General features: G+C 38.2%; 1 protein-coding gene across 4 annotated transcripts in view; it reads right to left on the bottom strand.

Moving 5' to 3' along the window:
- Positions 1–16705, bottom strand: part of slit3 (slit guidance ligand 3) — a 558157-nt gene that overhangs the window by 60836 nt on the left and 480616 nt on the right. For all 4 annotated transcript variants that reach the window (XM_062970473.1, XM_062970476.1, XM_062970474.1 and 1 more), the window contains 3 exons: positions 10817–10980; positions 8084–8208; positions 4922–5019 (listed from right to left, as the gene is read on the bottom strand). In XM_062970473.1, coding sequence (XP_062826543.1) covers positions 4922–5019; positions 8084–8208; positions 10817–10980 — 387 coding nt within the window. The remainder of the gene's footprint in view (positions 1–4921; positions 5020–8083; positions 8209–10816; positions 10981–16705) is intronic.

Here is a 16705-nt window from a genome sequence, read left to right as displayed (position 1 = left end):
CGTCTCATAGACTTAGCATGGGGATTTGGTTAACCAGTTAAAACTCATGAGTAAACCAGGTTTTTTTTTTAACCTGAAACATTTCGGGGGGGGGGGGTTGAACCCCTAAACCTCCCCCCTCACTACAGGCCTGGATGATCCATACTTCGCTTTTAAACACAATCATGAGGTCAGGAATATTGCGCTCCAAAACTTTGTCAGTCTGAATTCAGAAGTCCCAGAGTGGATTATTAATATTATTATTATTATTATTATTAATTTCCAGTTCAATGCAGTTAATCTGCATTCTGAAACTGCATTATATGGCAGTGCACATCCAGACATTGTTGTTGATGGTCTTAAAGCCCCTAACCTCTCAATAAGGTTTTAATCTAGAGTGGGACATTCTAGTACAAAATATTAACAACTTTCTGGAAGTAGTTTAACTGTCAGAAATTGTGCATCTTTGAGGGATGGAAGATGAGGAGGGGAACACAGAACTGTGTATAAACCAAGCTTGGAAATTTTGTGGCTCTCCAAATATTATTGGATTACAACTCCCAGCATTCTTTATCACTAGCTCTGCTGGGTAGGAAGGAGCACTTCAACAAAATCTGAAGGGCTGCAAATTTCCACATGTAAATGTTACCTGGTATAGCAAAAGGATCATATGACCACTAAAATATTGTCATTCATTCAGAGAACTGGTTTGCCAAAGAAGTGATGGGGGATTACTGTGAAAAGCATGCCCATTATTTTAAGTGTTTCCAGGAAGATCACTGGACTTTATGAGAAGCAAAAAGTGGTCGTTTTGTCTGCAAACAGCATATAAAAAAAGCTTTAGGAAGAGTAAAGACGAATAGCCTTCTGGTATACTAAAATAAAGGAAAGTAAGCTTATTTCATATGGTAATATCGGAGAATGTGAGGTATGTCAGCTTCTATTTCAGTGTAATTTTCATATAAATTTTCAGATTTGAACCATTCATAGAATCATTCATCCATCTGGAGAAGATAGGCTGGGTGCAGTTAGAAGCCATACAAAATTATTCTGGTAAAAGGAAGAGTTAGGTTTGCAAGACCTAAATTACACACAGTAAAATAGTGGGTTCATCTAATGCAGCAAACTGTTGCCTACATAACCTTATGCTAGCAATAAAGGACAATTACATTATACTCTATGTCTATGCATCTTTTTAAAGGTGTGTCTGTTGGTATGATTATAAAAGAACTGGAAATATTATTTTTATAAAGTAATGTGTTACTTGTTAGCTGCCACTTGAAATAAAATAATGTGCTAATGTTTCTCATTGTTTAAAGAGTATTAATTTTAGTTATCTTTCCTGTGGTTTAAAGTAATGCTTTTATAAAAATACAATGGCCAAATCCCTGAAACAATGTTTTAAGAATAGCAAGTTTAAACTGCTCGGTGCTCATAGTGCTAGTTTGAAAACAACAGCAACAACACATTGCTGATCCCTTGTTATTGAAAAAAGTAACAAGCTACAGATATCGTACTTTAACTCGTAGTTCTCAGCTCTTCATGGTAATTTGTTAAATTGCAGAACTATATGCTCTATACGATTATCTGTGTGATGACATCTGTGTGATCTTCTGGTTTTAAGCAATAGCCATGCTGCCATAATATATAGGAAACAGGTCAAACCATAAGCCTTGAAGATATTAGAGGACTTATTTTTTCAGAAAGAAATATAAGTCTCAACATGTGCACAGAGTACTTTTTAGAGGTACTTTTTGGTGCAATGTTATATGCACAATTGTCTGTGTTGGAAGTACTACATTAAAACCGTATGCTCTGATCAAGTGATTTAGTATTTGGATGAAATGGTTGCTGGCCAGATGTACTGCAATTTACAAATCATCTGTTGTGTTCAAAATACATCTTCCCCAGTCCTGATAATTGTTTTAAGGCCCTTTGGCTAACATTTCCCTTTCCCTTGCACACCTGCTTGTCAACCGGTCAATAGCACATAAATGCTGAACTCATCTGTCAACTATGGAACAACAAATATGGAACTGAAAAATCTATCAGTTTAGGTTTTATTTTTAAAAAAATTCTTAGGTGAGTTTAGAATTCTTGGAGGGAAAAGGCAGAATGTACTGTGGATGAATGCATTTCAGTTACAGAAATAATATCTCCAGTTAGCTATAATGGCAATATCACAATGGACATGATCAAGTTAACTGGCAAATCCTATTTTTTTTCAGTAGATTTGTTGTATATATGCAAAACACAAAAGAGTTTACTTAATTATGGTTTTGTCCAATGCTCTTATGAGCATTGTTTTGACAATGATGTTGAGTAAGAAGGTGGGACTTGTTATCTAATCATTCTTCCTACAGACCACTAGTAAGCAATAAAGATACTAATACAAAGTAGAGCAAGCCTAATGTTTTTGCCACCACTGTATTTTCTTGGGAAATCTTTATTATAAAGTTGTGAAAATAGACATACATTAGAAATATGCTTCCTTTTATACTACTTATGATTTTACAATTTATTCCGCAGCATCTAGGATACAGTGAAGCCCTGCAGCCATGTAACATAAAACCATATGCCAAAATATAACAAATAAAATAGGTAATATTAGAATTATATTTTTGACTTATAACAAAACAATATGACTAACTGGAAATGCTTAGTATAGTGGAGGAAAGTGGGAAAAGTAGAAGGCCGCATTACAGGTGGCTTGACTACCACCTTCTCTTGAGAATCTGTCATTCATAGGGTTGAAAAACTGACTGGATGGCACATAGCAATCACACACAAACAGAACAGTATTAGAAATATCAGACACTAAAAGCTGGAAATAGAAATTGTGGAATGGAGATATCCAACTTAGGTATTGTCTCTCAGTTTGTGAAGAGTAAGCAACATTTTTGTACCAAAAGTTGAAGGGGAAAAGGAAACTGCCTCAAGAGAAAACACAACCTTGGATTAAATTGTTTACAGTTAAATGCCTGAAAGAGGTTTTGTTTTAAGAGCTCCATCTGATCCCATGCCCTCTGCTAACACTGTTGTGGCAGTGTGTTACCACAGTGAATATGAGAAATGGAGTCACCTGCTGTTTGAGCCTCTCATGCTACCTAGGCACAGCAGGAGAAGGAAGGGTGTGAGGATGGAGTTTCAGTCATAACAGGGTGAATTTCCTGGCTTATGTCACCACCTCACCATTATGTATAAGATAATTTTTCTTGTCTGTGACTGTAGGAACACGGGAGTCAAATCACTTGGCATTTCATATGGAGGAACGCTTTGGCTTAAATTTCCCTTTACAAGAGTAAAGATTTGACAAGTTTGGCAGCTGAGCTTGTGCATTAATATGTTTCTCTGGTAGGAGGGGAAAATGTATGAAAGATATAATTTCTTTCACAGACCACACAACAAAATAGACCAAGGGACCCTTCTCCTTATCACATTTCATACACATCATGTTACATGAGAGAACAGCCCCCCATCCTGTCGCACAAGTGATGAAGGAATGCAATCCCTCCATTTGCCAGCAGGAGCTGTATTTTATCTAGTGGGGGTCAGTGGAGTGGGGAGGTGACGTAGAATGTTTTCTGACTGTTGGATCCAGAACCAAATTAGATGTTACGGAGGAGATACCTCTAAGATCAAGAAAATGAAAAGACTCTGGGAGAGACTGTAAGTTTGATGGAAGGCATAGTGGAGGGGCAGTAGTAGGAAAGCAGTGAAAAACGGTCTACATGCTACTAGACCTCAGTTTCAAGCAGTTCTAATCCATATAGGGCTGGGCTTTAGAACAACAGGTTAACCAGCAGCTGCAGTAAATCTTGCCAGTCAAAAGATCGGCAGTTCGAAGCCCAGGTCAAGGTGAGTCATAGCCAGTCCTCCAGTGGATTCCTCCATCACAAACACATTCATCTCCACTTCCCACTTCAAGTCATACTTGCAATATTACTACAGCTTTCCGAGGAAAAAATACATTTCCTTAGGACATTTTGTCATTTTGTCCTGCAATTCTCTAGGCACTAAACCAGTGGTTTTCAACCTGTGGGTCACCAAGCGTTTTGGCCTTCAGCTCATAGAAATCCCAGCCAGTTTACCAGCTTTTAGGATTTCAGGGAGTTGAAGGCCAAAACATCTGGGGACCCACAGGTTGAGAACCACTGCGCTAGACTGAGGAAGGACCTTCTTCACATCTTTTCAGTTCAAAGCAACAGAACCACAGCTACTACTGCCAGCTTGGTTGTTGAGCACAGTTTAAAGGAAAGGGAGCTAGACTGCAAGGATTACTAGTGAAGCTAAAATATTTCTTTAGTTCAGGCTCTGCTCCAAGCTAGACAAGAATTCAGGGCTCTCAATACTATTTATAAAACAAACATTATTATCCCGCAAAGTTCTATAGGAGTTTCAGATAGATGTTCTTCATTGGCATCTATAAGTCCAACAATGGTACCTATCAACTCATCATAATGATTATTTGATTATGTGACTAACGTGGAAACAAAATATTATGTTTATAATGAAACACATGATATTGGGTAGGCAGGAGAGCTGGTGCAATTGGTTTTGAAAACCTCAAGGATAGTTTACTATGACTGACATGAAACACTATAATGGGACAGTTTTTACAATGCATTAAAACAAAAATATGGTTGTTTGTCTCAGTGGAAACTATTTGTCACAATGAAACCAAATTAAGGCCATGGTACAGCCCACACTGAATGCTTTTTAAAGTCTATTATTTGAAATGGGAGACAGATTTAAATATGTGCTTTGACTTTTACATTCAAATCAATTGGACTAAATGTTTAGCTTCGCCTAGACCATGCCCCTAATTTAATAATTCTGGCTAGGTGATTTTCATTTATGGAGCATGTCTATTTCACAACAATATAAAGAAAGTTGCTCTATCCATTATGATGCTGTAAAATGCAGTTTGCTTCTCAGTTACCTGAATCCATCTTGATTCGTGTCAGTCAGGTGGCAAGTTCCCCCATTCTGGCATGGATTCTGAATACAAGCATTAATAGGTGTGCTGCAGTCTCGACCCTATCAAGAAAAGTTCATGAAAAATAATTAATAGTTGTCTACCTTTCAATGCAGAAGTTTCCCTGCTCTCTCTCTCTCTCTTGACCTACATTTTTGTACTCACAAATACAAATGAGAATTAAATCACCAATTCCAATTCTGTGAAACCAATCCCCCCTCCTTAAAAATAGTATTTTTATATGAGAAGAACAAACAGACAAGTTCTTAGGTTTTGGGAACTACAAAGCAAAAGACGATCTTTTAATAACATAATTTTTGGATATATAGTATACACTAACAATTTTATAAAAGATTGAGTCATAAGAATAACAAATACATTTAAGAAATGAATACATGTAGACACATTGACACATATTTTTCAGTAAATCAATGCAATGCTAAGAAAAACCATACACAAGCATGTTTTTTTAAAAACTAAGATGTACTTTTGAGTTCTATCACCCCTGCCTGTCAGCTTCCTAGTAGTGTGTGACTCACTATGGAGGAAAAAAGACCAACAGAGCTTTAGTGTCATGAAGAAAAGTAGATTCTTAAATAGACAACCATTTAAAGTTAGTTTTAGTGACTTTAAAGTTAGTTAATATGTTTATGTGGTATGTCCTACCAACAGAACAGAGAAAACAGGGCATGGTGAAAGTGGGTAAAAAGGCCACATTCAAATATCTTTTATCTGACTGACACATCTTTTTTATGAAAGACAGATCTGAGGAAGGTCTAAGCCAGTGGTTCTCAACCTTTTTTTTTTTAACCAGGGACCACTTTAACCAGGGACTTATGTTGACCAGGGACTGCTCTCCAACATTAGTACCAAAAGGGTTACAAATCAGTTTTTGGTCAACTTTGAATTTGGTTTGGTAATTTGGGATGCTGATTCAGAAAATTGCACTTGTTAGTTCTCTGCCTTTGAAAGATTGAAACCTTTAAAAGCATGAAAACTCTATCATTCTGTGCAAAAATATATTAATAGTCAATGTCATTGAGTTACAGTGAGGTTATGAAAAGTTTAGAGTGACTTAAATGTGTGCCAATACAAATATTGTATTATTTATATTCATATATAAATCACATATATGAGCAGAATAATAAAAATATATTTCTCAAACCTTGTACTATAGCTATGTTTAGTTGGTTGTAATCTAAATAAGTGTAAAAACATCTTGTTATAAACAAGTCCATAAAGTTTCCTACTTTAGCATGCCCATCCACCGTCTATTATAAATGTTAGTGTTATTTACTACATCCATTGTTCACTACTTTTCATGACAGAAAAAGCTTTGTGAATGATGATAGCAGTAGGGTTACCATGTTGGTGGCAAAAATAACACTTAGAAAGCAAAACAGGAAGCAAAGCTTGTGGGCTCATTGCCCTGGAATCGCATATCTGGGCTTTGTGCAGGTTCATTTGGGCAGTCCTAACACTCCCATAATAACTATGTTATTCATTATAATGTGTTATTCATAGTGAGAAGTCACAAGGATTCCCAGTTAAACTTACTGCTGCCTGGTTGTGTCTGTGAGTTAGGCAATCAGAGCACAGGAGTAGCCAACATCCTGTTTGACATTATATTTCTAGTCTAGATTCAAAGTGCCTGTTAATTATCTTCAAAGTTTTAAATGGCTTGTATTTCTAGTATTTATGTCATAAATAGCTTTGTTGAGTTATAAACTGCAGCTACTCTTGAGTTGGTAATTGTCCAAGGTCAAGAAACAGAATAGCCAGTCCAATGGCACCCCATATATGGAGTGAATAGTGGAGAAAACGTAATCATTATTTAAAAACCCAAGATTTCATTTCTTGGTAGCTAGAAGGCATGGCTAGCAGGACTAATGAAAATCTCTCTCTGAGGGCTCCAAGAATCAGTCAAAGTATCTCTCAGAAAATAGGACCACTAAAGGTGTATTCACATGTGTTTTTAGTAAAAGAAATGCACGTAGCAAATCGGAACCCCATGAAGTCTAAACATTTTTACTCTTCTTCCTCTTCACTCTATGTATAGCTAAGCACACAAACACCCACTGAGGAGCAGGGAAACTTCCAAGGTATATACCTAGTAAGTAACCCACTGCTTAGCTGTAATTGAAATCAATATCTCCAAGTTTTTGTTCACTAGATCCTGAATGACTTCAACACTCCAGGATCAGTCCTGTCAGTGACTGCTTTCATCTGTGGCAACATATACATGTCTGAGCAACCTGGAGCTTCTATTTTCTGAGGTATACTCTCCAGATAAAGAAATCATTTTGTGCTGTGCTGCTGCTGTGCAATCAATTAAATTATTTCTATTCTCTTGCCCAGTTATTAGGATCCTGCCATCCAAGTGATGTAACAATTCACTCTTTGATACAAGATTTTTTTTCACATCCACATCAAACAAGGAACAACAAATACTAAGAGGGCACATTTAGGACAATTTATCAAGGTAAAGGAAATAGCTTCCAGATGGATAACTGTATTTGCTGATGGCTGATGAGAAGGAAGCAAGGTATTGTTACTGAATTAGCATGACTCTGGTAGAGAACAGCTTGGTATAAAGTTCTCCTTTCATACGGTTCACATTTGAACTTGTCAAATGTCACTTTTGTTCAAAAAACTGTGGGGAGGATGTCTGCAGTCTTGTGTGCAAACTTTTTCAGTTTCTCCCATGTCTCTTATAATATTTATTCTTGTGCTTGCATCCTGTTCTTTCCTCTATCCTGCCTAGCCCTAAGTTCTGCATCTACTCCACTCATCAATTTATGCCATCAGAATTAGGAACATACAGAAGCACTGGTGCTTTTAAACTGCCATAAATCCAAGACTGCAAAAGAGGTATTGATGGGAAATGTATTCTATCTGAAATATGCTTACACTGTTCAGACCAGAACAGTATTTTTCCTAGCTGGTCATTCATAAAGCAGGGAAACCTAGGAAGTATTCTATCTTCCTCATAGCATCTCTGCCCTCATCCTAGATAAGCCATTCTTAAATGCACAGCTCTAATGCAGGTAATACCCTGTAAGTATAATTTTCATGGTCACATCAGCAGTACTCAGGTAATATAAGTTCAAACAACTGTTAGCATACCTTGTAGCCAAATGGGCAAGTGCATCGGTAAAACTCCACTGGATCATTGTTGCAAGTCCCGTTATTTTTACAGGGACTGGATAGGCAAGAATTACACTTGGATACAACAGTGATATCAACTGCCCCTGAAAAGAGACCAAGAGGACAACTATTGCTATTCATTGCTGATAGGAGCCTGCTGAAATTTAAAGTATTTCTTATAGTTTTACTTATACACAGTATTCAGTGGCTGCTTCCACAGAGACTATGATGATAATCCAATCATGACCATCAGCAGATTTAACATAAATACCAATTCAACCCTAGAAAGGTTTGTGCTCCCCATTTTTCACAGTGAATTTTTGTAATGGAAGGAAAAACTAAGGAGGCATCGAGTTGATGTTGATATGACTTCATACTGAACTAAAATAAGAAATGTAGAGCATGAAGACTTTTACACCTGAAACTTTTACATCTTCTAACAGTAAAGTGAATGACTCCATGCTGATCAGTGAGACAGAGAAATGGAACAGTTTTTGTTGAGGGAGAGATCCTTAATTAGATTGACAAATATTAGTTTTAAAATGCTTCAACATTGTGTTACAGAAACAAAACCTTGGAAATGGTACGTTCATTGTCATGATGTTGCTATAGAACTCTAAAATAGAAGGTGCCTCTAAGTGCCCAAAATAGCCATAGGCTGAAGGAGAAGGTGGTTTGTACTAGTTCCTCTTTGACCTAGAGCTTAGGAGGTGGTAGAAAATAGCATAGCAGTCGCCCATTCACTGATGTCACTCTTCATTCTTTTATAACCCTTTGAGATCTCCAGAGTTCTGCAGACTTAACACAAAATGATATTCACAGGCTTAGGGATTCTGGGGCCACAGTAGTTGAGCAGTGGGTGGGGGGAACCACAAGTGGTAGTGCCAAAGAAACAGCCAATAGATACATCGCCAGTTTCATAGTAGGTGGAATATAGATATCTGAGCAATTCATCTTTTCCTCTGTAGCATAAGAACCATCAAAGAAGAGCTTCAGGGCTTCATGAGGCATAGCAACAGTGTAGTATGACTGAACGACAGTAAAGCTTCACCAAAGTAGATCACATCTTGTTATTAGGTCTGACACTTATGCAAATTTATTTTTCAGTATAGTATTTCAAGTGTTGTGTTTCTTATTTATAGATGGTAAACAGATCCCTTTCAACATGATTTTCCCCTCTTGGCAGAATTTTTTAAAAGGCTGCAAATGTAAACGATGAAAAACATACAAATACATCAAAATAAACACACAGAAGAAAACCTCCTGTGATGTTAAAAAGAGAATTGTTCAATTTGGAAAACATATGTGTTTTAATCTGAGCAAACAATTTGAAACACAGGGGTTGTTCATTTGGTACAATTATATCCTATTGTGTATATCTCCAAACTAACAATAGATGTTGAGGCAGCCTATAGATATACACATAGACATGGAAGCCAAACGTTTTCAAAGCCTGAAGGCCTCAGTAGCTTTCCATTTGCAAAAAAATTCCACAGAAAACAGTGACAGCTACTTTTGTTTTGCCTAAAAACATTTAATCAATAATGGTTAAGACACACAATAGTGTAAATTTGAAATCCTTCAATTCAGAGAAGACAAATAGTCACAATTCAATCCTTAATGGTGAAAACATGGAAAGCCAGCTCAATAATAAGAACCAGACCACCCCAATTTTTTAAAATTCCAGACTGATTTTCAGGTGGTTTTTTTTTCCTGAAACCATATCTGAAAACATGACATTTAGCTTCTCCTAACTCCTCAAAGGCTTCCAAATCTTGTAAAAAATATCCCTGTTCAAAACTGGCTAATAAAGTAGCTGGAACTTTGTGCCACTTTGAGCATGCTGAAAGTTACTGGTGTATCCCACCAAGTGGGTGTGGAAGAGGACCCCTGTCCTAAAGGCTAGTGTCTGGAGGCACTGATGTTCAGTTCCATTCTTGCAGTGCAGTTTTAGTATATTATGAATAGGCAACAATCCTCAGGATAGTGATGCCCATGATGCCTGGGAAGTACCAATCCTCAGCATATGTATTAATCATACATAATGCATCCAGACATTTCCATGTTCAACCCCTTTCATATTTACAGTATTTATATTTATTTACAGTATTTATATTCCGCCCTTCTCACCCCGAAGGGGACTCAGGGCGGATCACATTATAACACACATAGGGCAAACATTCAATGCCCATAAACACATCAAACAGAGACTGAGAGACACACGCAGAGGCAGTTAACCTTCTTCTGAGGGGATGTTCGATTCTGGCCACAGGGGGGAGCAGCTGCTTCATCATCCACACTGACGGCACTTCCTCATTCCAGGTCGTAAATTAGTTAATCTTGCCTCCCCACTTTATAAGTGGTACCTTATTTCCTACTTGATAGATGCAACTATCTTTCGGGTTGCTAGGTAAGCAACGAGCAGGGGCTATTTTTTATTTTTAATTGACGGGTGCTCACCCCGCCACGGGCTGGCCTCGAACTCATGACCTCATGGTCAGAGTGATTTAAGGCAGCTGCTCAACAGCTGCGCCACAGCCCAGCCCCTATCTGGTTAAAAGCATCAGGTAGGAGAGGCATTTCTGCCATTTCTGCACAATTCCCTTCTGACAGAGTAGGCAATACTGGGCTAGGTGGCTGCTGCAAGGCAGGAAACCATGCGCTGAAGTTAACTATGCGAGAGCACAGCAACCACTAAGAGCCTGGACCTACCTTTGCACTGGAAGTGGTGGGTCGGTGTTGTTAGCAACAACCTGTCAGTCATGTCATCTGGAGTGCTGCATCGTGCAATCCCTGGCTCTTTGTAGCCCGCTTTCACCCACTCAGACAGCCATCGTAGGCTGCAGTCACAGTGTAAAGGGTTGGTTCCAAGAGCTCTGAGGGTTTAAATATATACACACTCAGTCCATGTGGTTGTTGAGAATCCCTAAAAATATTTGTCAAACCTGATCAACAGTTTAACACAGTTACATGCACATATACACAGCTAATAAAGGAGTAAAGCAGAGCTCCAGTGTTGTGTTGCAGCAGCAGGTCTTCAGTAAATACTCCAAATAAAGCTTGAGCTGGAAAATAATGGGATTCTACTTTAGGTCATCCTACTGTAGCTGGTTGTTTATTTTCTCGTATGCTTAACGTTAGTTGTGATAAAAAGTTTGCTGAAATATACTAATTTGCTTTTCCTTTTGGAGCTATAGGTATCTATTTATTTATTTATTTATTTCATTTATAGACAGCTTTTCTCACCCCTGGGGGGGCTCATAGCGGTGTACAGCATTATACATGGCAAAGATAGATAGATATAAACATTACACATTCTATATTATTTCTACCTCTGGTATCAAAGTTCTGTTAAAGAAGCAAAGCCTCGGAACATGTGTATGTCATTAACTAAGGTATGCCTATATGTAATCGGAGGAAAAGTATCTAATCTCCAAGTTTCACTACTAATATGCTATTTGGTCAGCATCATCATTTAGTTTCTATTTTTCCCATCCTGCCTCAGGCATAGTGCTAGACCACATGACCAAAACAACTTCCTTTCTTACTTTTATAGAGATTACAAAGCAATGCTACCCATACTAGTAGCTTGTAGGCCACTTCTAGCTCACAAATCATTGGCTACTTGTGAAGTCTTGGCTTTGCTTTAGTTTTCCCTTTACAGTGTAGATTCTTCCATGTGTATTCGTTTGGGGGTGGAGCTTTAAACCCCCCCCCCCCCCCCCAGAGGCCTGCCTCAGTTGGTTCAGCCCATTTGCCTCAGAGCCTTCCAGCAAGGCCTTCCCTGATCTTCTGGATCAGAGCCACAGAGGAGGAGGCCAGGATTTTGTCTGGGATCTTTGGCCCCAGCAATTCAGACAGGCATTCTCAGCACGTACTACCAACATAGTTAAGTCTAATACCACGTCTAGTACCACCAATATAGTGCAGCAATACAACCTGTACAAGCCAGTTCTTTTCATTTCGGTACAGTTCCAACCAGTCCCAGAAAGATGTCTACAATCAACAGATTCTTCCTTTGTAATGTATTGTTTTGTGTTCTCTTTTAATAGCCCTGGGTGGAGTTAACCCTTTGCCTTTTGTCTCCAGTAAACTCGTTTGGTTAACTTTCATCCTGTCTAAAGTGCTTTTATGTCAAAGACCTGATTTCACTAGAGGGTATACCGATAGCCCCTGAGAGAGCCAGACACTATAGTTTTCTTTTTAACTCGGCCGTGCCATCACACCACCCATCTTCAGCAAATTTCCAGGAAAGAAACGCATGTAACCCAACTGCCACAAATATGATGTTGGTTTCTGACACATTGATGGGGAAATGGAGAGTCAATCAGTTACAATTTGAGAAGCAACAGTATAAAGGATTATCCATGCTCTAAAATTAGAGAGGTCATCATTCGTAGAAGCAGAGGCCCACATGGGGGTACCCTAAAGCATTACGAAAATGAGGTTTTGTTCCTTACACTTGAGTTTATGCCTATAACCGAGGTGGAAATTAACCACACACTCTCTCTCACACACACTCTCGCTTTTTCATGCAAAGAATATATGTCCAAGGGGATCTCAAGATATTGGCTGATCCCCAGGAATACAGGGAAATAGGGTGAGAAAAACACTATTTCACACCAAGGCCTATTAATCCGTTCACAAGGTCTTTTCCTTTCCCTTCCGTTTCTTAACCTCCACTATTTGGCAACTTGCCTAGACTAAACTGTAAGCAGTATGGCTCCCATTTTTCTATAGGGGATAGAACAGCGCATTATAACTGGCCTCTTATAGTACTTTTCCATGCTTTACTTTTTAACCAAAAAGTATTGGTTTCCTGCTTTTCTCTTACCACAACACACAAGTCATGAATGTTGTGTATTAGTAATCCATATCCTATCACAAGATCAGGAAGATTATTTTAAATACCCTGATTTAGCCTCGTAATGTCAAATAAGGGATTGTATGAGCTTGATAATGTTTTCACTAGATAGTAGATGCTTAATTATATTTAGAAATGAATATTTCCAATTTTGTACAGTGAAACTCTGTCAATAATTGCACAGAAGTAAGCAACACTGAGTAGAAAAGAATTTAACCCCAGGCAACTGTATTGGATTGCAGTCCACATATATTCAAAAGTAAGTCCTAGTGAGTTCAATGCAGATTATAAATGGATAAGAGGTTGTAGCCTTAATGAAGCAACACTTCTCATGAAATTATTTATTGCTATCTCTCTTTTTCAGGTCAAAGCATTTGTTTCTAGATGATGCTGAAAACATCACGGCACTGTACTTGATAGATGGGCATATTCCCTTTGATTTCTAAGGGAAAATCCAAAGGAGTTAACAAGACCTGAATGCCTAATTACCAGACACAGTGTTGATAAGCTTTAAGAAATAAACATGAAAATACTATTGAACATTTTTCTCAGTCCATCTACTATTTAAGATTTCAGAATACTGTAACACAATTTGAATTAATTAGAACAGAAACCCTTGCAAACCCAAGCAGAATGACTTCAGACAATGTTCTAAAGACAAAGTGCAATGAGCTCAGGGCTCTTAAGCTAGTTTTGACATTATATTTTCGCTCCACAGGAGTGCTTAGCACTGGTTCCTGTGAAGGAAAAAACATGAAGTTGAGTTTAGCCCCCAGAGAGTAAGGTAAGAAATTGTTTATCCTGAAAAAAGTTGGGGAAAGAAAATAATTTTGGATGGAGACTTTTTCCATTAGAGATAACACAAATCATTTCCGAAAATATCGTTCTAGCTAAAACTTTATTTGGGGTGGTGAGGGATAACAAATGAAATCCTGACAGATGAAATTCCACTAACGTTGTTGATATAATTCCACAGACATGACTGATTAGACATCTCTGCCCTTGACAAATTCATGCTGAGAGTTCATGAGTTGAATTACTGGCAGGGGTTCATCCATCAAAATTAAATAAGTCAAATAGCAATGTTTCCTTAAAGGAGCCAAATTTATATCTTCAGTTACAAATTCATACAGATTTTGAGCTATTATCTATGAGTAAAGATGCACGCACACACTCACATCTGGAATGTTATACATATTTAATTATACATCTTGATTAATTAAATATAGCACATTAACAGTGAAATGGAACAATGGAAATTTCATGTATATCATTTATTAATTTCAAGATAAGAACTGTTTCAGAAATGGCACAGATTGAGTACCATTCTTTGCATGCTTATTTGTTACACTGATGCAAATGACATTCAAAATTAAGGAAGTCAGGGGTTATGAGTTAATTTCTATTTTTGGAATCTGCATTGACTACTTGACCAGGCAGCTAAATTTCACTATTTTGATGTTGGTCAGTTTGACTCCTTTCTTCTGAAGAAAATCTAAATGCTATGTTTTTGATGCTAACGTTCATGCTCATTGAATTATGTCACCTGAACTCTTCAGTTACCGTTTTCCAAACCAATCTGTGTAAAAGCTTGGATTTAAGATACGAGGGTTGAATGAAAAGTAATGCCTCCACCTTCGTTACTTGGGTTTGGATGGTAATATTTTAATAACTCAAATGCAGAAATAATCCTTAGAATGTGCTCTTTAACTACCACTATTCACTTTTCCACATAATCACCAGTCAATTGGATACATTTCTGCCAATGATGAACACGTTTTCTGAAGCCGTCACGGAAGAAGTCGACACTCTGTTTCCCCAACCAGCGTCTCACAGTACCCATCGTGCACAGATCATCCAATAGCCAAGCAAAGCAATAATGTGACCCACATGTTCTGGTGAAATGCTGATTATGTTTGAAATTTCTCTCTGAGTGATACGATTGTCCTGAATCAATCTGTCAACCTTCTCCTTGTGAAACTCTGTGGTTGCTGTCACAGGACAAACTCTTTGTTTGTCATGCAAATCAGATGTTCCCACCTCAACATCTTTAAATTTACTTGCCCAACGATGCACAGGACTCACATCAACACAATCACCATAAACAGCTTGCATTCTCTGATGAATTTCCTTTGGGGTGACACCTTCTGCTGTCAAGAATTCATTGACTGCACGCTGCTTAAGTCACATTGACCAACCGTCTGTGCAGAGTTCCATACTTTGCATTTTAACAACACAACCATTCAATGCTAAGGCTTCCCGCCAGATGGAACTGTAGAGGAGAGTCTACTGAACAAGCCAGTACCTGCCACATACCAGTACTACCATCTGTTGAGGAGTTACAAAGGTGGAGGCATTACTTTTCATTCAATCTTCGTATTTCAACCAGCAAACCACATTTGACGAAACAGTCATAGTCCTTGTTTAACATTTATTTTTCACTTATAGGAATGGCTTGGAGAAAATTTATAACTTTCTCAGCTAGGGCCATTTTGCTCAATGTGAGTATTGGTATTATCAAGCAAAGAACAGATTGACTCTTTTATAGCTCCAATTCATAGTTATCCCACTGCAAACCTTGATGGCATAGCCTCTAGTACCACAGCTGCAGCTCCATAATAAATGCTCAATAGCATAGGCAGTCCTCGAGTTACAGACATCCAACTTGTATACAGCTCATAGATAGGAACGGAAGTGAGAACAGAAAGTGAGAGGATTTTTTTTTTAAAAAAAACTGGACAGATTTATACTATACTGAGCTGGTATATCCCAACAGTCAAAGTGTGACAGTCAAAGCTTTGGTAAGTGAGTAGATCAATGCTCAAAGTGTTGCAGAAGACAAAATTATTATTATGTCCATGGTTGCTGTTTTCTATTCTGACAGTCCCCAAGTTACAAATATCTGACTTACAAATGACTCAGTTACAATTTGGACTTTTTATTGTATCAGAAAGGACTTGAGAACATACTGCAAGTCACTTCTTGTGTGAGAGAATTGACCGTCTACACAGACGTTGCCTAGGGGATGCCTGGATGTGTTTTGCAGCTGAGCTCCACCGGAAGTAGTTCTTCGTCATGGGATGGGAGCCGGTGGGCTCTGTCATAAAACTACTGAGGATGCCACCAAAAACAGATCCATCTGATGAGGTTGTAAGTTTTATTTTAAATCAGTCTCATTCACTATTGAACAAAGGCATATGGAATTGGTTTGTAACACAAGAATAAGATACCAATATTTCTGAACAACAAAAAGGAAGAAGGCAAAGATCTTTAACAGCTGTTATCATAAGTCCTTGTCCTTCTTTCTAAACTACACTTCTTCATATGCATAAATACTATTACAGACACTATTACCTAAGCACAAATGTGATGATACCAAACAGTACACTATCTAAAGTTGATATCAATTTTTCCCCATTGCAAGAATTTTGTTGTGGCCTTTAAGAACTACAGCTTACCATTGCTGTTGGCAGCACTGGGGTTTTCTACATTGCCTATCCTCCTAAAGGACACAGGAAGCAGCGCTGTGGAGTGTACCATCTTGCTCCTTGGGACTTGCCTGGGCTTGGCCGACCTCTCCATCTGCCCCTGCCCTGTTGGAATCAACAGCTAGGGCCAGTGCCGCGTGACGAAGGGTTTTCCTGTACCGAACTCCAGCTATATTAAGGCCGCCTAGCTGGATTGGGGGGCAGCCTGTATTGAGCTGCATCCAATCTGCCATCTGTTTTTTGACACCA

This window comes from Anolis carolinensis, chromosome 2 (assembly GCF_035594765.1).
Source record: "Anolis carolinensis isolate JA03-04 chromosome 2, rAnoCar3.1.pri, whole genome shotgun sequence".
NCBI classification, from domain to species: domain Eukaryota; kingdom Metazoa; phylum Chordata; class Lepidosauria; order Squamata; family Dactyloidae; genus Anolis; species Anolis carolinensis.
Note: the sequence above shows the minus strand (reverse complement) of the source record. Positions and strands in the feature narration are given on the sequence as shown.